The 22,449-nt window shown below is 40.4% G+C and overlaps 1 protein-coding gene across 1 annotated transcript; it reads right to left on the reverse strand.

Annotated features, from left to right (window-relative positions):
- Nucleotides 1-1,166: 1,166 nt before the first annotated feature.
- On the reverse strand, nucleotides 1,167-20,747 carry Znf483 (zinc finger protein 483). Its single transcript, XM_076841014.2, has 6 exons — nucleotides 20,294-20,747; nucleotides 18,285-18,698; nucleotides 16,074-16,162; nucleotides 13,682-13,808; nucleotides 13,185-13,295; nucleotides 1,167-2,713 (listed from the first exon to the last, which is right to left on the reverse strand). Exons 1-6 carry the CDS (start codon nucleotides 20,745-20,747, stop codon nucleotides 1,167-1,169), a joined length of 2,742 nt encoding a protein of 913 aa, XP_076697129.2.
- Between the last annotated feature and the right edge of the window lie 1,702 nt (nucleotides 20,748-22,449).

Below are 22,449 nucleotides of genomic sequence, written 5' to 3' on the forward strand. Positions count from 1 at the left end.
TAACTTGATAAATGAGAGTATGTTATCCATCTCAAGGTGGCAGCTGCTACTCAGAACCAGCTGAGTGTTCCACGGAAATAAGGGCACAGTATGATAGTATTAACATGGAATTCCCTAATTTTAAAACAGTGACAAGTATACACACACACACACATACACACACCAAAAACATGTCCAAGGGTCCACTCTGACCCAATCTGATTGTGACCTTTGCTATACAGAATGCTTACACTGTAATTACAGGAAGCTGTGCTTACTACAAAGTTTTTTAAAAATATACACTTCTATTTTGCAAAAAATAAAAAAAAAAAAAACCATCCAGAATAGCTATTTTCAGCATGTGTCTTTTCTATCACCCTCACTCTATCTTCCTATGATGCATGGCTCAATTGGCTCAGGTGCAAATTCTTATATTCTCAACCCTCTTAGCCAATACTCAAAAGAAAAAAAGATTGTGGTGATTTGTGTGATTAGAACATTCCCTGAAGGCAAACTTATTTGAGCTTCCCTGATCTGTTCCTATTTATCACATTCTAGGGATTCCTGCATCAAGTATTCAAAAAGTATATCACATTATCATACGTCCAGTATCCTGCAACACAGCAGTTTTCTACTAAGCAAATGAAAACATTCTAATGGAAGAAAAATGTTTAAATGATTTCCATAGCATTAGAGAATATCATAGATACAAAATGAAACTTAGAAATCAATAGCCCCATCCCTTCATTCTACGTGCAAAGAAACTAAACTTCAGAAGGGTCAAGTTATTTGTGCAAGGTTATATGGTGAGTTGGTTGGCAAATGGGGACATACCCAAGTAATCTGAATCCAGTCAAGTTCTCTTTCCATAATGCTACGTGGCAGTGAAAGAAGAGCCAAAGAAAGAGAAATACACTAAAGGAAAGAACTTTTCAAATATAATTTTGGCTTTTTAGAAGCATTTCACATCACATACCTTCTTCTCTTTCCACATAACTTTACCAACCAGCAGTTGACATCCTTGGTAAGAAAAATGAATGAAGACGCACATTCTTCCTAGCTGCCAACCCATTCATGTTGCAGTTATTCATAAATTTTATGGTAATTTAAATTCCAGATGTATATGTAAGGAGATGATAAGGGGACATTTTGGAATGAATTTCTCCTGCCTTACTATATTCCCAGAATTACTCTGCAGAGTGAAATAACCGATGTCTGATAAGACTTGAATTACTTTTAAATATTTTATCACATTTGTTGCATTCATATTCTCTATTGCCAGTATGAATTTTTACGTGCTCTACGAGGACTGAACTCCGACTAAAGGTTGCTCCACAAAAGTCACATTCGTAGGGTTTCTCTCCAGTGTGAACTCTGTAATGTTCATTAAGAGATGAACTCTGACTGAAGGTTTTCTCACATTCGCTACATTTGTAAGGTTTCACACCAGTATGAATTCTCAGATGACGACTGAGGAGGGAATGAGTAGGAAAGGCTTTCTCACACTCGGTACATTTGTAGGGTTTTTCTCCTGAATGAAGTCTTTGATGATAAATGACAGATGTAAAATGGCTAAAAGTCATTCCACAATCCTTACACAAATACGGCTTCTCTCCAGTGTGAATTCTCTGATGTCGAGTAAGGCAAGAATTCTGTCTAAAGGATTTTCCACAGTCTTCACATGTATAGGGTTTCTCTCCAGTGTGAATTCTCTGATGTTTGGAAAGGGAAGAGCTATGACTGAAGGACTTCCCACAATCGTTACATTTATAGGGTTTTTCTCCAGTATGAGTTCGCTGATGTTGAGCAAGAGAAGAACTCTCACTAAAGGGTCTCCCACAGTCTTTACATATGAAGGGTTTTTCTCCAGTATGAATTCGCTGATGTTTAATGAGGTGAGTGCTCAGGCTGAAACATTTTCCACAATCATCACACTTGAAGGGCTTTTCTCTATTGCGACGTCGTCGTTTGAGCGATGAACTATCACCGAAAACTTCTTCACATTCACTACACATAAAGGATTTCTCTCCAGTGTGCTTTCTATGTTTGGTGAGTGAGGCATTACAGCTAAAGGTTTTCCCACATTTACTACATTTATGAGTTTTTTTTCCGGTCTCAGGTCCCTCATCTTTATTTAAGGTTGTATCTTGTTGTAACTTCTTCTGACATTTTTCACACATCATCTTTTCTCTCTCGGTACGGGATAAGCTTTTGGCAAAGGACACCCCACATTTACTGCACTTGGCCTTATCTCCCAAATGCATTTTCTGACGTTTGTGATGTTCACTAAGAGATGAAGAATGACTTAGGCTCTTCCCACCTTCTCCGCCTTTCTGTGACTTCTCTGAAGAATGTTCTTTGCGGTTCAGAACAAGATCGGAATGAAAACTGAAGGGTTTCTTGGATTCATTATACCTCCGTGACTTCTTCTTTAAGTAGGCTCTCACATGCTTCATCAAGTCAGAAGTTCGTTTGACATGCTTTGCACCAGGGCTCCTTTCTGAGTCAAAGTCTTCACCTTTACTGCCTCGCTGATGAGCTTTCTTATGTGTTCCTTTTGAATGTCGTTTGCCGTGACCCTCATCAGATCTGCCATAACGCTTCCTTAATTCTGCAGTCAAGCCACAACCATCGTCCTTGAAGCATCTTTCTATTATTTCCTCTGAAGTTGATCCTTCAATAAGCACATCATGCTTTTGAACAGACGGCTCCAACTCACCCCTAGGCTCACTCTCTAAAAGAGATCACAATAGAATATTTCTGTTTGCAATAAAGAAAGCTACTGTATTTGGGACTAAAATAGGAACATAGACAGTAATGATAAGGAATCTGGCTTGGATAATTCTCAAATGGAGGTTTATAAAACAGAAAGTGGAAAGGCAATTCAGCAAAGCAAGATGAAAACAAGGGTTAGGACAAATACTGAGGAAGAGGAAAAGGTGGTGTGACATAGTTAGAGATGCAAATTCTTACCCTTATTTTGAATTTTTCTAACAGGCTTAAACCTATCCTCCCTATATTCAAACTTCTCTTTTTTCAAACAATGAAAACACAAACATTTGTTGCCTACTTACCAAGTACCAGGTGCCATGCTGAACACTTTATCTGTATTATTTTACTTAATCTTCACAACCCCCCAGTGAAGTAGGTCCTACTCATATCCCCATTTCATGAGTGGGACAACTGGTTACATAAAGCATTAGCAGCTTGACGAAGGTCACATATATTATAAGTGGTAAAGCCAAAAATTTCAGTCTGACATCAAGATTCATGCTTTTGATCCCTAAACCGTAGACTCCTCAAAGCAGACAAACAGCACTAATTTTATAGAAAATTGCTGGGAGCCATCAGCCAAGTAGGTATGACAAATTCCTTGCCAGCTTACTCCCATGCTGTCTAGTGGAAGGACTTCTGAAAGGTGACCTTGCTCAAGGACCAGGGCAGGATCCGTGTTTAGGGTGTTCCCCCTTTAGAATAGGGCAGTTTAGCATAATAGGAGAGTAGGGTGTTTCCCCTTTAGAATAGGGCGGTTTAGTATAATAGGAGATTAGGGTGTTCCTCTTTTGGAATAGGGCGTATCCTGCTGCTGAGTTCCTCTTGAGTGCTTAGGGTCAGACAGTATATTTTGGGAGACAGAAGCCCATGCGGAGTGGATTTGGGAGAGAGTGGATTAGGGCAGAGTGTGGATTTGGAAAGAGAACGTGGATTCCCCCAGAACATGTTTGTAGACGGCCGGTGTGAGTTCGGGAATAAAGAATTGCTGTTTGAATCTACAAGCTGTGTGGAGACTCATGATTTGTGCCCAGCAAAAGACTGCGGCATTTGGTGGCTCGTACGCGGAACGCCTGAAGCTTGGGGGTAAATGAAATTGCTCGCCCCTGAAGGAGAGCAAAAGAATGGGTGACCATTTCAAAAAACAATGTGTTCTTCTTTTGATTTATTTTGTTTTTCTTTCAAGCTGCCTATCCCTAGAAATTTCTCAGGCAAACTGGAAAAAATGGTTGACTAAAGGTTTGAAGTTTGTCGGCCCTGAGGAAGAGAAAATTGATTCAACGATTTTTTATTCCATTTTTGCTTCATTCAATTTCAGTTTTGTTTTGTGTTACCTTATTGGGTTGTGTTATCTTTATAGTAGATTAAAACAAACTGAAAAGATGTTAAGTAAATTGTTAGAGGTTCAGAACATGGAGAAAGACGTTTTAGATCAAGCAAAAGAGAAGGTCTCTCGAGCTAGTCAGACAGAGGAAGAAAATTTAAAGGAAAATGGGTTGTTAGGAAAAAGGCCACAACAGGAGGCTGTTACTAACTCCGTTTTATCACAAGAGAGTTTAATTCAACCAACAGCCCCACCGATAGAGACAGCTGAGTGGCCCTCAAACCCCGTAGTTGATAAATGGGATCCTGAGACAGGACCTCAAAGATTAGCATGCCCTGTACTTGAACAGGTAGGAGGGCAGCAAATTCACCGTGCTTTAGATTTTAAAACAGTGAAGCAGTTAAAGGAGGCTGTAACAACCTATGGTCCCCAAGCTCCCTTCACGGTGAGCATGGTCGAGTCCATTACTAACTTGGACATGACGCCAGCAGATTGGGCTAGCATGTGTAAATCTGTGCTAAATGGAGGACAATATTTGTTATGGAAGGTTGCCAATGAGGAATTTTGTGCAGAGACAGCTAGGCGAAATGCAGCAGCCGGTTACCCTCAAAGAAATTTAGAAATGTTGCTAGGAAAAGGACCTTATGAGGGTCAGCGGCAACAAATTGAATATGATCCTGCTATATATGCACAAATTGCTGCAGACGCAGTTAGGGCATGGAAGACTTTACAAGGACATGGAGATTTACAAGGTCAGCTATCTAAGGTAATACAGAGAGCTAATGAACCTTACGCTGACTTTGTAGATAGGCTAATTCAAACGGCTGCCAAAATATTTGGGGATACGGAACAAGCAATGCCATTAATAAAACAACTGGCTTATGACCAAGCAAATCGTTGCTGCAGAGAGGTTATTAGACCATGGAGACATGAAGATTTAAACACATATATTAAATTATGTAGAGATATTAATGAACAAGGGCAAGTCTTGGCAGCTGCAGTACAACAGGCTTTAGATGCCAGGCCAAAAACATGCTATGATTGTGAACAAACAGGACATTTTAAAAGGAGTTGCCCCATAGGAGGAGGGTTTAACAAAACTAGGTATCAAAGAAATAGAATACCGGGTATTTGCCCACAATGCCGTAGAGGGAGACATTGGGCTAATGAATGCCGTTCTCAAACTACCATAGAGGGTACTCCCTTATCAAAAAACGGACAAGGACCAGGTATTTACCCACGATATCGTGGAGAAAGGCATCAGGCTCCATTGCCAAAAAACGGACAGCCGGGCCCAATGCTCCGGGGCCCACAACCACAAATATACGGGGCAGTGGAGGAACCCAGCAACACCATCAGAGTAGTGCCCAGGACACATTGTCCATTAAATCCCTCATCAGACAAACCCGAGGGAGCGCAGGGTTGGACATCTGCGCCTCTGCCAGAGCAGTACTGACTCCAGAGATGGGAGTTCAAATCATTCCCACAGGAATAAAAGGACCTCTTCCCCAAGGGACAGTAGGCTTATTATTGGGACGTAGTTCATCTACATTAAAAGGACTTATGATAAGTCCTGGGGTAATTGATCCCGATTATGTAGGTGAAATAAAAATTATAGCTAGTTCTCTAAGAGGTATATCAGTAATTTCACCTGGAGACAGAATAGCACAGTTGTTAATAATACCCAGCCTACATAATAAATTTCCTAGTCATAGTGTAAAAAGAGGTTCCAGGGGATTAGGCTCCACAGGTGTAGATTGGGCTATGTTGTCTTTAAATTTAGATTCTCGCCCAATGTTAAAACTAAATATTCAAGGACACGACTTTAATGGGCTACTGGACACAGGTGCAGACCTTAGCATCATATCTAGTAAGGAATGGCCAAAACATTGGCCATTACAACAAGCCACTCAAACGCTTCGAGGCCTAGGAGTGGCGACTAATCCCCATAGAAGTGCAATGATATTAGATTGGAAGGATCCTGAAGGTTGTGAGGGAACTATACAGCCCTATGTATTGGATCATCTTCCTATAAATTTATGGGGACGAGATGTCCTAGATCAATTAGGTTTGACGTTAACAAATAACATCAATCCTAATGCGCCCACTACTAGGGCTAGACAAGGTTTTAGGAAAGAAAAAAGATTAGGAAAACAAGGACAAGGTATAGCAGCACCAATTCAAATAGATCAAGGAACAGACAGACATGGGTTGGATTTTCAGAAAGGGCCACTGAGACAATAAAAATTACTTGGAAATCAGAAAGACCAGTGTGGGTTCCTCAGTGGACCCTGACTAAAGAAAAGATACAAGTAGCCCATGATCTGGTCAAACAACAATTAGCGGAAGGACATATACAACCTTCCATATCTCCTCATAATACTCCCATTTTTGTCATTAAAAAGAAATCTGGTAAATGGAGATTATTGCAAGATTTAAGAGCCATTAATAATGAAATGGTTATTATGGGACCTGCTCAATCAGGGATTCCTCAATTGTCTGCTTTGCCAAAAACCTGGCATGTTTTAGCCATAGATATTAAAGATTGTTTTTTTTCAATTCCAATTCATCCCGAGGATAGTCCACGTTTTGCATTTACTATCCCTGCATTAAATCATGAAGGTCCTGATCAGAGATATGAATGGAAAGTACTCCCTCAAGGGATGGCTAACAGTCCAACTATGTGTCAAATATATGTTAATAAAGCAATCCAGCCACTTAGAAATCAAAATCCTGAACTACAAATATTTCACTATATGGATGATGTATTATTGGCACATAAAGATAAAAACATATTGCTGGAATGTTATGCCACACTTACAAACTTATTAAAAAATTATAATCTAGAGATAGCAATAGATAAAGTACAATTAAATTTTCCAATTAATTATTTAGGAGTTCTATTATCCTCAACCATGGTCCGTCCACCAAAAATTCAAATACGAGTAGATCAACTCAAGTCACTTAATGACTTTCAAAAGTTATTGGGAGACATAAATTGGATAAGGCCTTATCTAGGCATACCAACAGGAGAGTTGGGACCTTTATTTGATATTCTAAAAGGTCCATCAGATCCAAACTCACCTCGCATATTAACTCCTAAAGCAAGAAAGGCATTAAAAATTATTGAAACATATATGGAAAATATACATTTGGATAGAATTGATATAAGTTTGCCTTTATTATTTATTGTACTACCAACAAAAAATATTCCTACAGGAGTATTTTGGCAAGAAGGTCCATTATTGTGGATACATTTATCTTATTCTCCTAACACTATTCTTACTAGGTATCCTGAGGCTGTAGGACAATTAATACTCAAAGGAATAAAAGCAGCGAAGGGAGTGTTTGGAATTTCTCCCAATAAAATTATTACTCCATATACTATGGATCAAATTGATGAGTTAGCTAATGAGTTAAATACTTGGGCAATAATCATGTGTAAATCTAATGTTGCATTTGATAATCACTTACCATCTAATCCTTTGTTGTCTTTTTGGTCTAAGCATCCTGTAGTTTTTCCAAAAATGACAAGAAAAACCCCTATCATGAATGCTCCAAATATATTCACTGATGGGTCAAATAATGGTACAGCAGCAGTAGTTACCCCTGATCAAACTTTTACATTTTTAGTACCCAAACAATCAGCTCAAAAGGTAGAGCTTAATGCAGTATTACAAGCCTTTTTAATGTTTAAAGATTCTGTATTTAATTTATTTTCTGATAGTCAGTATGTAGTTAATGCTATAGTATCTCTTGAAGATGCTGGTAGGATTTCCCCTTCTTCTACTGTTTTCTCTTTGTTTTCCACTATACAAAGTCTAATCTGGGACAGAAAAGATCCATTCTTTATAGGACATATTAGAGCACATACAGGATTGCCTGGAGCCCTTAGTTTGGGCAATGATTTAGCAGATAAAACTACACATGACATACATATTTTCTCTACACTAGAAGAAGCTACGAATTTTCATAAAAAATTCCATGTTAATGCTAATACTTTACAAAAGCGTTTTAAAATAACTAAGGAACAAGCCAGACATATAATAAAACAATGTCAAAATTGTGTGACCTTTTTACCACAAGTTAATCTTGGAGTCAATCCTAGAGGACTGATACCTAACCATATTTGGCAGATGGACGTCACACACTTGCCAGAATTTGGAAAATTAAAATATTTACATGTTACAGTTGATACCTCTTCTGGATTTTTGATGGGCTCCCTTCATGCAGGAGAAAAAACTAAAGATGTTATAGCTCATTGCTTACAAAATTTTGCCACTGTGGGCGTTCCTAAACAGTTAAAAACTGATAACGGTCCTGGCTATACCTCTACCTCTTTTAAACAATTTTGCTCATCATTTGGTATTACTCATATAACAGGAATTCCATACAATCCACAGGGACAAGGCATAGTTGAAAGAGCTCATCAAACTATTAAAACGTACTTATTAAAGCAAAAAGAGGGAATTGGAAAGGGGTATATATCCCCCAAAGATAAACTTAAAATAACGCTTTTTACTCTAAACTTTTTAAATTTGGATTCATCAGGACTTAGTGCTGCGGAAAGGCATATGTATCCAAAAAATGTGCATAAGCCTAAAGTTCTTTGGAAAGATATTCTAACAGGACAATGGAAAGGTCCAGACCCAGTGATTGTCTGGAGTCGGGGCTCTGTTTGCGTGTTTCCACAGGGAGAACAGCAGCCGATTTGGATTCCAGAAAGACTAACCAAAACGATTTCTACAGATCGAAAAGAAGATGATTTGACTCAAATCCATAACAGCTGATATCCAGAACTCCAGCTTGGCCATTCTTACATCTGCGACTGTGATTAACCAGGATGCTTTTTTCAATATCTATTTTATTATTGCATTTTCCACATCATAAGGTTCTATTTTTATTTTTTGAGCTCATACAAACCTAGGTTAATGTTTTTCTGATCAGTTTTATTTTTTGACTATGGAGTTTTTAAACATTGCAATGGAGATTTCACCTAGGTAAAGCTACAAGGCCTTTATTATTATCTTATGTGTTGTACGTTTGTTTGCACATTTGTGTTTTGTGTTATATGTCTGTGTGTGCGTATGTCCATATTTCATATATGAGGAGCGCTCATGAAAAAATGGATCCGAATTATTTACTTTTTATTCACGTGATTTAAATGGCTTAATTTAAATTAAGTAAACAGCTGTTAAGGATTCTTTTTAAAGGTGGTTAACAGATCTGCTTGTTTACTAATTTAAATCAGGTAAACAGCTGTTAAGGATTGTTTTTTAAGTAGGTTAACAGATCTGTTTGTTTACTTTCACCTTTCCTTTTCATTATATTTAATAATTCTTTTCAGGATAATGTCTTTTTAGCATCATTGCCAGAATTCCTATCTTCATCCCAATGAATATAACTCAACAAGTATGCTCAATCAAGGAGCCAACTTACTTTGGGAGGCAACGGACTTTGGGAGGAGACGGACAGATTGATAGATTCCTCCACCTTGAACCGCTTGCAGAACTTGCCTGGACTATGTAACTACATTTAGTGCAGCTATTGTGGTAATGCTGGCATATATTTGCTGATGGTGTCACCAGTGATCTTTGCTGATGGTGTCACCAATGATGCAATTTTTCCAAAGGAACTGTCAATTGGCTTGGTGTCATGGCATTTCTGTATCCTCCTCCCTTCTGCTAGTGATGGTCTAAATTTGGGGGCCAATGGCTATATGCTGGACCGGCAGTCAGTGACGGGTATGATCCAATTGCAATGGTATCAACCTAAGACAGGAGGCTGACGCCTAAAGGTCAGTTACCTAAAGGTCAGTTTTCCGATGACGGGTAAGAACCATATGTTGAATTGGACAACCTACCAGGCGCGGTCCTTAAGCCACATTAACCTCACTCCCCCACTGGCACCAAGGCCAAATTTGGGGGCCAACAGAGGTGAGGCAAAGAACCTCACCCCCCCACTGGTGCATAGACCTATCCACAAGTATGGCTGTATGCTGGACCGGTAGTCAGTGACGGGTATGATCCAGTTGCATTGGTATCAACCTAAGACAGGAGGCTGACGCCTAAAGGTCAGTTTTCCAATGACGGGTAAGAGCCATATGTTGAACTGGACAACCTACCAGGCACGGTCCTTAAGCCACATTACTTGTTGTTTAATTAATCAGAAGGGGGGAGATGCTGGGAGCCATCAGCCAAGTAGGTATGACAAATTCCTTGCCAGCTTACTCCCATGCTGTCTAGTGGAAGGACTTCTGAAAGGTGACCTTGCTCAAGGACCAGGGCAGGATCCGTGTTTAGGGTGTTCCCCCTTTAGAATAGGGCAGTTTAGCATAATAGGAGAGTAGGGTGTTTCCCCTTTAGAATAGGGCGGTTTAATATAATAGGAGATTAGGGTGTTCCTCTTTTGGAATAGGGCGTATCCTGCTGCTGAGTTCCTCTTGAGTGCTTAGGGTCAGACAGTATATTTTGGGAGACAGAAGCCCATGCGGAGTGGATTTGGGAGAGAGTGGATTAGGGCAGAGTGTGGATTTGGAAAGAGAACGTGGATTCCCCCAGAACGTGTTTGTAGACGGCCGGTGTGAGTTCGGGAATAAAGAATTGCTGTTTGAATCTACAAGCTGTGTGGAGACTCGTGATTTGTGCCCAGCAAAAGACTGCGGCAGAAAATGTTGATCACATCACAGATAAGCAGTATCACATATGCTAGACTCTTTAAAGGTTACAGCAACTTGGCCTTATCAACTTTAGGATGCTCTAATCAGGCATCCATTTCCTGTCCCTCATACACTACAGCACTTTCAATCCTATTCTTTTGGCCTTAAAACTTCCTACTACCTAGAAGTTGGGCTTAGTGGTGCACACCTGCAATCTCAAGAGCTAGAGGGCTGAGGCAGGAGGATTGCAAGTTCAAACCTTGTCAACTTGATGAGATCCTGTCTCAAAACAAAAAATTTAAAAAGGGCTGGAAAGGTAGGTCAGTGGTACAGCACTCCCAGATTCAACCCCTCATACTAATAAAATAAAATTAAATGTATATGGTCTAAGCAGGGCATGGTGGGGCCCACCTATAATTCCAGTAGCTCAGGAGGCTGAGGCAGGAAGATCATGAGTTGAAAGCCAGCCTCAGCAAAAGCAAGGGGCTAAGCAACTCAGTGAGACGCTGTCTCTAAATAAAATACACAATAGGGCTGAGGATTTGGCTCAGTGGTCAAGTGCCCTGAGTTCAAACCCCAGTACCAAAAAAAAAAAAAAAAAAAAGTTTATGGTCTAGGAGATGAAATAGTATGAGAAAGATTACTGTTTTGGGGGGTTGGGGCTATAGCTCAGTGGCAGAGTGCTTGCCTTGCATTTGTGAGGCACTGGGTTCAATCCTCAGCACCACATAAAAATAAACAAATAAAATAAAGGTATGCTGTCCATCTATAACTACAAAAAAAATTTTTTAAAAAGGATTACTGGTTTTCTTAAAATAAATGAAAGTATTGATATGTATGATTTTTAAACATTTTTTTAATGAAAAATTAGTAAATTTTAGGAAGCTACAGGGAATGATAAAGGAAAAAGAGCTAATCCCTTAAACACAACCAATGGTAACATGAATGTTTCCCAAATAAAAACCTAGCACTGGAGTTGTGGCTCAGTGGTAGAGCACTTGCCTGACATGTGTGAGGCACTGGGTTTGATCCTCAACACCACATAAAAATAAATAAAATAAAGGTATTGTGTCCATCCACAACTAAAAAAAATTTTTAAAGACCTACATGTAACTATATGTTTAACATGTATATGTACATTTTTTCCCTTGAACATGCTTTCTACAGGATGAATTCCTATGTCTCCTTCAAGACTCAACTTCAAATGCCAAGTCCTTGATCCTTTAGACTAATGCTCCTTGACTTAAAATAGGGTTATGTCCCATTATAAGCTGAAAATATCATAAGGTGAACCTGCACTTCAAACACCTGACCTACTGAACATCACAGCTCAGCAGTACGCACTGAACCATCAGTTGTTCCCTGCATTACTCCTTGGCCGACGGAAAGCTGAAGCTCACTATAGCTGCCCAGTGTTGCAAGAGTACTAAATCAAATATTGCTAGTCAGGGAAAAGAGAAATTTAGAATATAAAGTAGGGTTGCTACTGAGTGTGTATCATTTCTGTACCATCATAAAGTCAATGACTGACTGTAATCCCTGTGACCTGGGATCACAAGCACAAGGTCAGCCTCAGCAACTTAGTGAGGCCCTAAGCAACTTAGTGAAACCCTGTCTCAAAATAAAAAATAAAAAGGGCCAGGGATGTGGCTCAATGATTAAGCATCCCTGGGTTTGAGCCCAGGTAGCAAAAAAAAAAAAAAAAAAAAAAACCTCAAAAGTCACTAGACAAGCCACTGTAGGTCCAGAACTATCTACATTCACATAGCTCCTTGTATGAGCCCTTATTATAGCATTTATCACATTACTAACACTTTTTTTTTCTTTTTTGCAGTGCTGGGGATCAAATCCAAGGCCTTGAACATGCTAGGCAAGTACTCTATTGGTAAGCTACACTCCAGATCACATCTTTTCAGTATATAAAGATATGCCTCTCAGAGCTCTTCCTGTGAGGAGACTATCTTACAGTCCTTACCGATACAGTGATCCACCACTGTCCTCACAGCAAGACCACTTGCCCACAGGCTATTCCCCAACAAGGGATAGTTAAGCCCATTTCTGTGAGACACAGGACTCCTCTTTGGCCTTCCCTAAACTTTCTCACAACCACTCTTCAGTTCGAGATTCTTCCTCCCCAATCTTTCCCCCTTCCCCCGCCTCATTCATAGAGGTTAAACTTACATCATGCTGTAACAGCTCTCTGGCTTCTTCCAGCTCCCTTCCCATTTGTTTTCATTGGAATTTTCCAAAATAAATCTCTTGCATAGCCAATCATTCTTGGCATCTACATCTCAAAGGACCAAAACCAACAGTCTCTTGAACTAAAAAGAACATTCCAGAAGGACCAGGGCCTCTTCCACATCCTTATGTTTTTGCATATAGGCTGCCCAACATTACAAAAGCTCTTCCCAACTGACTTGGTGAGCAACTGCATTCAAGGTTCTTACCTACCTTTCACCAACTCACCAGGTCTGGAGTCTTTTGAGATTTCTTTGGCCAGCACCCTTGGCAATTCAATCCACTTTAGCTGGGAAATCACATCTAACTGGGAAACTGAAGAGCCTGCTCATAGAGAAAAGAATGGTAAATGACTGCTCATGCATACGACAAAGATGTCCCAACATTCAAACTTAAGCCTCTGGTTCTCTAGGAAAGATGAAATGAAATAGACATCAATATTAGAATTCAAGGAGAAAATGGGGGAAGGGAGAGCACTGATAACAAAATGATGCTGCACACTTCCAACTTAATGAAGCAAAGACCTTTTGGAGGTAATTTTGCAGAAAAGTACAGTTTTCTGATCCATTTTTAGGATTAGTCATTTAATCCCTGAGTGCTCAGTCAAAACAAAGTTAAAATATTTACATGAGTATAGTATTTATCTTTCTATAACAGGGGACAAAAAGATACCCAGCTTAAATGCTAGATTATAAAGAGGATGTCATTACCCAGAAATTCTAGGTTCCTTAAGTTCTCCAGTAGCACGTCCTTATATAGCTCCTTCTGAGAGGGCTCCAGCTTCTTCCATTCTCCTCTGGAAAAATTCACAGTCACATCCTTGAATGTTATGGTTTCCTAAAACACCAAACATAGTCATTTTGCGTTGTATTATTTCCAGCCAGACCCTAAGGATTCAGAGAAGTGGTTAGCAAATAAATAAATGACTTTGACAGTATTCAAGTTTTTAAAAATTTCAAAGTAGCTATGGAGTAGCTATTATGTGACTAATACAAGTGACAAAGAACAGGGTATTGCATAACCCCCTGCCTCTCCCATCCAGTCTCTGTTGTCAATGCTGTATAAGAATTCTCTATTCGTCAAGTTAATTCTAACATATTGATGCCTACGAGTAAAAGGAAAACTATGAGTGAAGGGTATGATTTACATTACCAAACCCCAAATATGCAGAATTAATATAAGCTAACTACAGGTAGTAATTAAATACATAATAATATCATTAGCAATTGTATTCCAAATTTTAACTTCCAGTTATATGCAGTAACTATTTTCTATATCCTCTTACAGAATCTGTATTCAATCTGTACTGGCACTTCTAATAGCTCCACATTTATAAACAAGTAGACTGACTCTTTAAATTCACTTTCTGTAGCATCCTCTGTATGACTTTTTGAGAGGCAGTATAACAGAGTGTCTGCTTATTATTGCATTAGCTTCCTGCTGATGTAATACCATGTAACCAATTACCATGGCTTTGGTTGCTTTGAACAACAGAAATGTATTCTCTCACAAAGCTGGAGCCAGAAATCAGAGCTCACTGTGTTGGTAGAACTGCACTCTCTTAAGAGGATCTGGGGAGAACTTGTTCCTTGTTTCTTCTAGCTTTTGATGATGTCAGCATTCCTTGGCTTGTGGCACTATCCATTGAAATCACCTCCCTCTTTATATCATCATCTCTTCCTAGTACACTCAATCTCTCTCAGACTCTATTGGGGGAACTTACAATGCATTCAGAGCCTACTCATATAATCAAGGATAGACATTTTAAAACCCTTAATTTAATCACACCTGCAAAGATCTTCCTCCAAAGGAAGAAACATTCACAAGTTGCAGGAATTGGAAAAAAGACATAGTTTTGGGAGTAATCGCTGGCCCGCTACAGCACTGTTAATTCATTCTTGTGAATAAAATCCCCACCACCCAGTATGGTGGTATGAGGCATGAAGATCACAAGAAGACTGAGGCATGAAAATCATAAGTTCAAAGCCAGCCTCAGTAACTTAGCAAGGCCCTAAGCAACTTAGCAAGACTGTTTTAAAAGAAAAAGGACTGGGGATGTGGCTCAGGGGTTAAGCCCCTCTGGGTTCAATACCCAGTACTAAAAAAAAAAAAAGGTATTTTTTCCCCTAACTGGTGATTACTGCTTTATAGGAAACTTATTAATTTGTAACCAACTATTTTCCCAGATATTATGACAAATTTCAGTACTTTTTCAGTTGCTTTTGTTGAGGTTTTGAAAATAGACAATGTCTGCAAATACACATTTGCCTCTTTAATACCAATGCTTGCTGCATTGGCTAGAATGTTCAGAAAACACTGGTTAATGGCAATGATGTCTTTTCTTTTTGGTAATGGGGACTGAATCCAGTGTTTTGTGCATGCTAAGCAACATCCCCAGCCTTTTTTTTTTTTTTTTTTTTTTTTTAATTTTGAGACAAGATCTCCCTAAGTTGCTAAGGTTGCTTTTGAACTTGTGATCCTCCTACCTTAAGACTCCTGAATTAGTTTTTGAGAATTAGTTTTTGAGACAGCATCTTGATAAGTTGTCAAGGCTAACCTTGAATTTGTGATCCTCCTGCCTCAGCTTCATGAGTAGCTGGGATTAGAGGATGTACCACTGCACTCAGCAGCAATTCCTTATCTTTTATTGATATTGTGAAGATTCCAACACTACTCAGCTGGAGATCTTCTTGATCATATAAAGGAAATACAGCTCTATTTCCACCTGACTAATTTTCTACAGGATTAACTGTTGAATGTTAGTAAATTTTTTGTTTTTGTTTTGAAATATTTATTTTTTAGTTGTAGTTAGACACAATACCTTTTTTAAATTATGTATTTATTTATTTTCATGTGGCTCAGGGCCTTGCGCATGCTGGGTGAGCGCTCTACCACTGAGCCATAATCCCAGCCCCAAATGTTTTTGTTTAATCCAACTTGTAACACAATCTGTGAACTCAAATAAAATGTGAAAAATAAACTTTAAGTTCCTTGTTTGTTTTTTCTTTTTTTCATTTTTTTTTTTTGCATGAATTATCTTTATCACTAAAGAGTCCAGTTCAGTATTCACTTAAGAATGAAAACCAGGGAAAGGAAACTTACACATGATTCAGTATTTGAAAGAACTGCAACCATTTTATCTTCTTCTGAGTTTTCCTCTTGGCAAAGAGCAGAATCTTGAGCAACTGGATCTAAGAAGGGGGAAAAACACCTGGTCTTTCTAGTGGATTCTTCAGACTAAACATTTTTTTGTATTCCCGAGGGTGGGGGGATGATGGGGGAGGTACAAGTCTGTTTCTCCTACATACAACCCAGACTCCTCTGTGATCCCAGATGTGTGTGTCTGAGAGGAGGGTCCCACACACAAACCACACAATTCTGCCATGCATACTCCAGTGGACATTAGCTCAGTGTCCTTTAATCCAATTCAATCTGACACCATCTACCCGGAGAGAGCACCAGATTCCACAGGTTGAGGACTCAGTCCCACAACACTGTCCCCCATTTCAGATGCTAGCTTTAGCCTCTGGAAGTTCTGACCAATAGTTATAAATCAGATTTCCCACAACCACCTCCTTGTTAGAATGGCTCACAGGACCCAGGGAAATACTTTTATTTTTACCCGTTTACTACTTACAATATTACAAAGGATATAAATGAACAGCCAGAGAGAAGAGCTGCTTAGGATAAAGCACTAAGAAAAGGCTCATGGTCTCTGAAAGGAGCTAAAGGCCTGGATGTGCCCAAATTTCTATGTCCCTAGGAATGCCCACATATTCAGCTTGCTAGAGGCTTAGAACCCAGTCCTTTTGGGTTTTTCAGGAAGCTACATCATACCAGCATGATAAAATCACCAGTTGCAGGTGGAATGGCTCAATCTTCAGCAACTCTCCAGGAGGCCCCAAGTTCCAACCCTCCCCCTCCAGAATAAGTTGGTTCCCATGGCAACCAGCCTCCCAGGGTGATGGCTAATTAGGGACTTTCCAAAAATCACTTCCTTGACAAACTCAGATGTGACTGAAAGGTGCTTGTTATAAATAACAAAAAGACTGCATTTTACCTTGGGAGCTCTGCAGTTGTTTGGGGGACAAGTTTCAGGAATCCAGGAGAAAAGGATAAATACTTTAACACAAGATACTTACTGTGCCAGTCACTTAGGAAATGACAAGGTTATAGGAACTGTGAGCCAGAGACTGTGGATGAAAACTCATAAATATATCTCAAAATATTACTGTTGGTTTCGATTCCTTCAGGAAAAAAGGCATGAAATTTTTCCCATTCTTTGTTAAACAAAGAATAGAGAGAGACAGGTTCTTACAGTACCCCATAAGAACCCAGGCTTTTTTCCCTATCTTAACCCCAAATCCTTTCAATTCCTAATTTCACAAAAACTGGTTTCCTTTGTTGCACAAACCCTCAGCTTCAAAATATTTAACTTACACAATAATGAGTCTTTGAATAGTTTTAAATTAAAAGATGTATTAAGGTGAAGGGCATTTTCCTTTTTTCTTATTAATGTGTTTACTTTCTAGTCTGAGAACAAGGCATTGCTCCAGGGTCACCCAAAGCTGTTTGTTTACTGAGGGAAGGCATCAGCTGGTCCCAAGAACTGACTCCATCTTTGGGAAACCCAGCAGATTCCTGTAGACTGAAATGAGGAAACTAAACTCACAGGAACTAAATGTCTGAAATTGACTTCAGGTGCCTTTTTCACATTTGAAGTATTTTTTCAAATCACATTTCTTATGAAAAGATTTTTTCCGGCAGCTTTACCAACTAGACGATCAGAAAAAAATTAAGAATTAGAATTATGTAATCAAAATCAAAAGAGGGTTATAATTTAAGAAAATTGTTCTTCCTCACAGGATGCCAGCAGTCAATTCTTTGTTTCCAGAATCCTCTACACAGAAGCCCTAATTTTGGAGAGGTGCCATGCTACAGTGACAGAATTTATTCCACCATGAGTTCTAAGATACATAAGGAAACAATGTTTACCACCATAGACTTAATTTGTTGTTACAGGGATAACTGATGTGTTCAAAATGGGGGTTTCCTGACTTCTCTCTGATTTGTCTCTTATTGCAACATAGTGTTTTTCCAAAATTAGGGCTTCTAAGGGGAGGACACTGCAGGAAGAATTGATTGCCCACATTCTCTAAGGTACAAAAGTTTCCTGATGTTAATCTCTCATCTTTGATTACATGGTTCTAATTCTTTTTGCTTCCTTTGAGGAGTTTATTTTCATAACTTGAAATCCCCCCACTTTCTTCCTCCATCTATAAATCTCACCTTCCTTTTCTTCAAGTATCTCACCATCCTTCTCTTCAAGTGTTTGGATCAAATCTTCTATCAGGGCCACCATCTCCTCACTACTCTCAGGATGTTGTGACTTTACCCAAATCCTGATCTCCCCAGGCAAAATGGCCAGAAACTGCTCAAATACTAAGAGCTCTAAAATCTGTTCTTTTGTGTGAATGTCAGGTCTCAGCCACTGAAGGCAGAGCTCCCAGAGTTGATTCAGGGATTTCCTGGGTCCAGCCTCTTCTGAGTAACAAAACCACCTGAACTTCTGTCTGAAAGACTCTGGGTCAGCAGTGTTTCCTTTTGAGATAGCTTTTTGGTCCTCAGGAGTTTCTGCTCCTGGGACTTTGTTGTGTTCCCTTGAGGCCACCATCACAGGATCTGGGGAGATGGCTGTCATCTTGTTCAGGGTGACTACAGCTTGCACTGTGAATCACAAGCAGGAATCCGGTCCCTTTAGACTATTGAAGTATCAGCACAGTCCACCAACAGGCACTATACGCAGCAAAACATCAAGGACTCCAGGGATCCAGTTTACAGTCTTGCAGAAACTGCCAAGAAGAAACATAAGACATGGGAAAAAAAATAAAATAAATTGTTGTTAATTCTGAACACATTGGTTTGGTTCAAATACATATAGTCATACATATAACCTCAGAGGCCTAGAACAGCCCTGCCCAAGTATTCTATTAAAAAGACAATTTCCTTTATAGGTCAAATGCTCAGGAGTTACTTAAGGATAATTAAAGATTTCCTCCCAGGAAGCAGAAAATTCAGACTTCATAATACTCCTCATAAACAAAATTTATTAGAAAAGGCTCCCTATTCCAAGGGGATGATGTCACAAATCTACTTAACTACTCCTGCCATCTCTCAGTAGACAGCCACACGTTTCCCACCAGTTGCCCAACTCAGAAGTCTGATCTCATATTTGACTACCAACTCTCTCTTCCTCCTTACTCTTCACATCCATTAATAACCAACTTCTGGCAACTTTATTTGCTAAGACCCTTTCCATTCTATTGCACGGAAACTGCCTAAGAACAGGTTTCTTCAATCTAGTCTCACACCATAGCCAAGGGATTTTTTCTAACACACAAAAATTGATCCTGTCACTCCCCTGTTTGTACTTCCTTACTGGCCAGCTGTTTCAGATAAAGTTCAATGCACTGGCCAGCCGTCTCAGATACAATTTCAATGCAGAGGGGTGTGCACAACCATCAAGAAACATGCCTGGCTGACTTCATCTCTCCAGCTCTAGCTAGCAGATGGACAGTGCAGCCATAAAGAAATATTCCCCCATTCCCAGTCTATACTCTCCTTTTGCACGATGGCTATTCCCTCTCCTTGGACTGCTGCCTCCTTCAAGGCTCCTATCAAACTTTAATTCTTTCTTTAAAAACTGACTCCTTTCACCTCCTGTCACCTCTTGTGTGAAACTCTCTTTGATCCCCAAATGCACATAGCCTGCTGTGTTGCATGCATTCATTCATTCTACAAGTGACTGAGCATCTACAATGAGCAGGGAATGAGCATTGTGAGGACTGGTCAGGCGGGGGACCCACTCTCCCAAAGGTTCAGGAAATAACAACACAACCTAAGATGAACCATTGCGGGGCAAAGGAGAAGATGGGCGTCTCTTACTGCAATTATTATACAAATAATAATCTTGCGTACCCAATACCGTACTCATCTCCGAGGACCGAACGCAGCACGCATAATGTCACTTATTCCTTTGCTAAATACTAGGCGCCCGCTTATCTACCACTGGCGCCCTGCAGGGCACCTGGGACTAACACACTCTCGACTCCCTCTCCCTGGAGTTACAATAGAGGCTCAGTGAAAATGTGACGCAGGCAAAGATTCTCAACCAGGGGGAAGAAAGGGAGAGACGATTTTGCCCCAAAGGGGTCATTTGGCAACACCTGAAAACATTTTTAGTGATCTGGACCAGAGAGGAAGGATGCTTTAACTGGTATCTAGGGGCTAAAGCCAGGGATGCTGGCAAAACGGACACACACCCACACACACCCCCAAGGAATTATCCCGCCCAAAATACAAGACTGCATAAGTTTCGAACCCCTGGGCGCAGGGAGGGATGGAGAGAAGCGGGTGGCTCTGTCCTGCAGGACAGCGCCCGACTCCCGCGGCAGGAGCAGCAGCCGCAGTGCACAGCCAGGTCCGCTGGCTGCTCTCGTCCCCACCCTGCCCCCAGGTGCGCGCTCGGAGCCGGCGACTCGTCGCAGCTCCCAAACTAGGATCCAGGACAACCAGTACCTGCACCAGCATCCGCAGCCAGCTCCAACGCCACCGCAATGAGCTTCCAGAAGCTCGTCCCGCAGCGGCTGCGCGCGCAAGCCCGCGGAAGCCACTGCGCCTGCGCAGCGGTTCTGAACTACGATTCCCGGAGTGCGCTTGTTCCACTTTCCAAAAGTCCTGCTCCTTCCATAGGCTCCCACCTGCCCTGTTGCGCATGGTTAGTGGGCAGCGGGTGGGGGGCTTAGCTGCAGAATTATTGCTGCGCCAGAGGCTTGGAGGCCTAGAACCCTCTCAGGTTTTCAAATCTATGCGGCTCTGTCTCCTTGGCAACCTCAAATCTTCCCTCACCTTCCTTGGTAACCACCATTCCCTGAGATCCAATGTGGAAAAAGAAAAAGAAAAAAAAAAAAAAAATACTGCAGAAGTGTATTACCTATGCACTTGATACATCGGTAAACTAAACTAAATGTTAATCTGACTTCTACACCTGCCATCATTGATCCAAAACAGAACACCATCATGCCTTGCCTGGATTATTGTTGTGATAGCTTATTGATTTTTCTTGTCCATTCTCTCCTCACCAAGGTCAGGCAGATGTTTCAAAAAACATCAATCAAATGATGTTCCTCCTTTGCTTAAACCACTGCAAAGGCTTCCCATTTCACTCAAAGAAAAAACCACTTTACAGTGGCCTACAAGGCCTGAGGGAATCTGACCACTCATAACCTGTTTGACCACTTCCCCCGCTTTCCTGCTCCAGACATGATGACTTCCTCCCTATCACTCTCGTCTGCTTGGCCCACCCTCCAACTTCTACCCACTGATCTCAGTGAGCTCTGCCACCACTTCAGTTAGTGAAATTGGAGTTCCACCCCACTCCTGTTTCCCCTTCTAACATACCATGATTTTCTTCTTAATTACTTACTGTCTGTCTTTTACACCAGAATATTAATTCCACAAGGATAAGGATTTTTATCTGGTTTGTTCCATGTTTTATTTCCAGGCCTGGAACAGTACTGGGCACATAGTAGGTACTCAGTAAATCATTTGTTGAATAGATGGCTGGGCATTTGCATGAACAAATTTCAGAAGGATTGCTTGGAGAGTTCTCATAACTAGATGATTCTTGGAGGGACAGAGTTGGGAAAAAAAGTATTCCAGATTGAGGGAGCAGGGCAAATCTTCAAGGCCCTGACACTTCAAACTATCAGAGCAGGCTCAACTAAATGAGCTACTGTGTTTATCTCACAGACAGCAAGGTGATCCAGGAAATAGGGTTGCCCTTAAGTCAAGAAGAGGCTGACTGGTTGCAACCCGCCTGTGGTTCATTGAGATGCTGTTGCTTCCCTGGCCTGAGGAGGCCTCCTAGCAGCTGCCCTGCTGAGGTGCTTTCAGCCCCAGTACTGTGATGTACAGCCCTCAAGAGTTCCCCCCTACTCATTTTTCCCCCTGCAGACATGAATCTCATTATGGAGAGTACAAAGCTTTTTTTTTTAAATAAAGATAGAGTGAGTGAGAGAGAGAGAGAGAAATTCTTTTAATATTTATTTTTTAGTTTTCGGCGGACACAACATCTTTGTATGTGGTGCTGAGGATCGAACCTGGGCCACATGCAAGCCAGGCGAGCGCGATACCACTTGAGCCACATTCCCAACCCAGTACAAAGCTTTATAAAGGGAAAAATTTGAATTTCATGGAGTATGATTTTGTGTATGAACCATATTTTAAAATATTGAGTTTTCAGAAAGAAAGGTAGTAAATTCTGGTACATTCTGTGTAGACAGTAATTCTATTGGTAATGTATTGTTAGGCATTCATGATAACAAAAGAGCTGTCTTTTGATAAATTGATTCATCTATAAATTACAACATGACTGATACCCTATCTGAATTGTTCTTAAATGAAGATCAGTTTATTT

The sequence above is a fragment of the Callospermophilus lateralis genome, chromosome 2, assembly GCF_048772815.1.
Source record: "Callospermophilus lateralis isolate mCalLat2 chromosome 2, mCalLat2.hap1, whole genome shotgun sequence".
NCBI classification, from domain to species: domain Eukaryota; kingdom Metazoa; phylum Chordata; class Mammalia; order Rodentia; family Sciuridae; genus Callospermophilus; species Callospermophilus lateralis.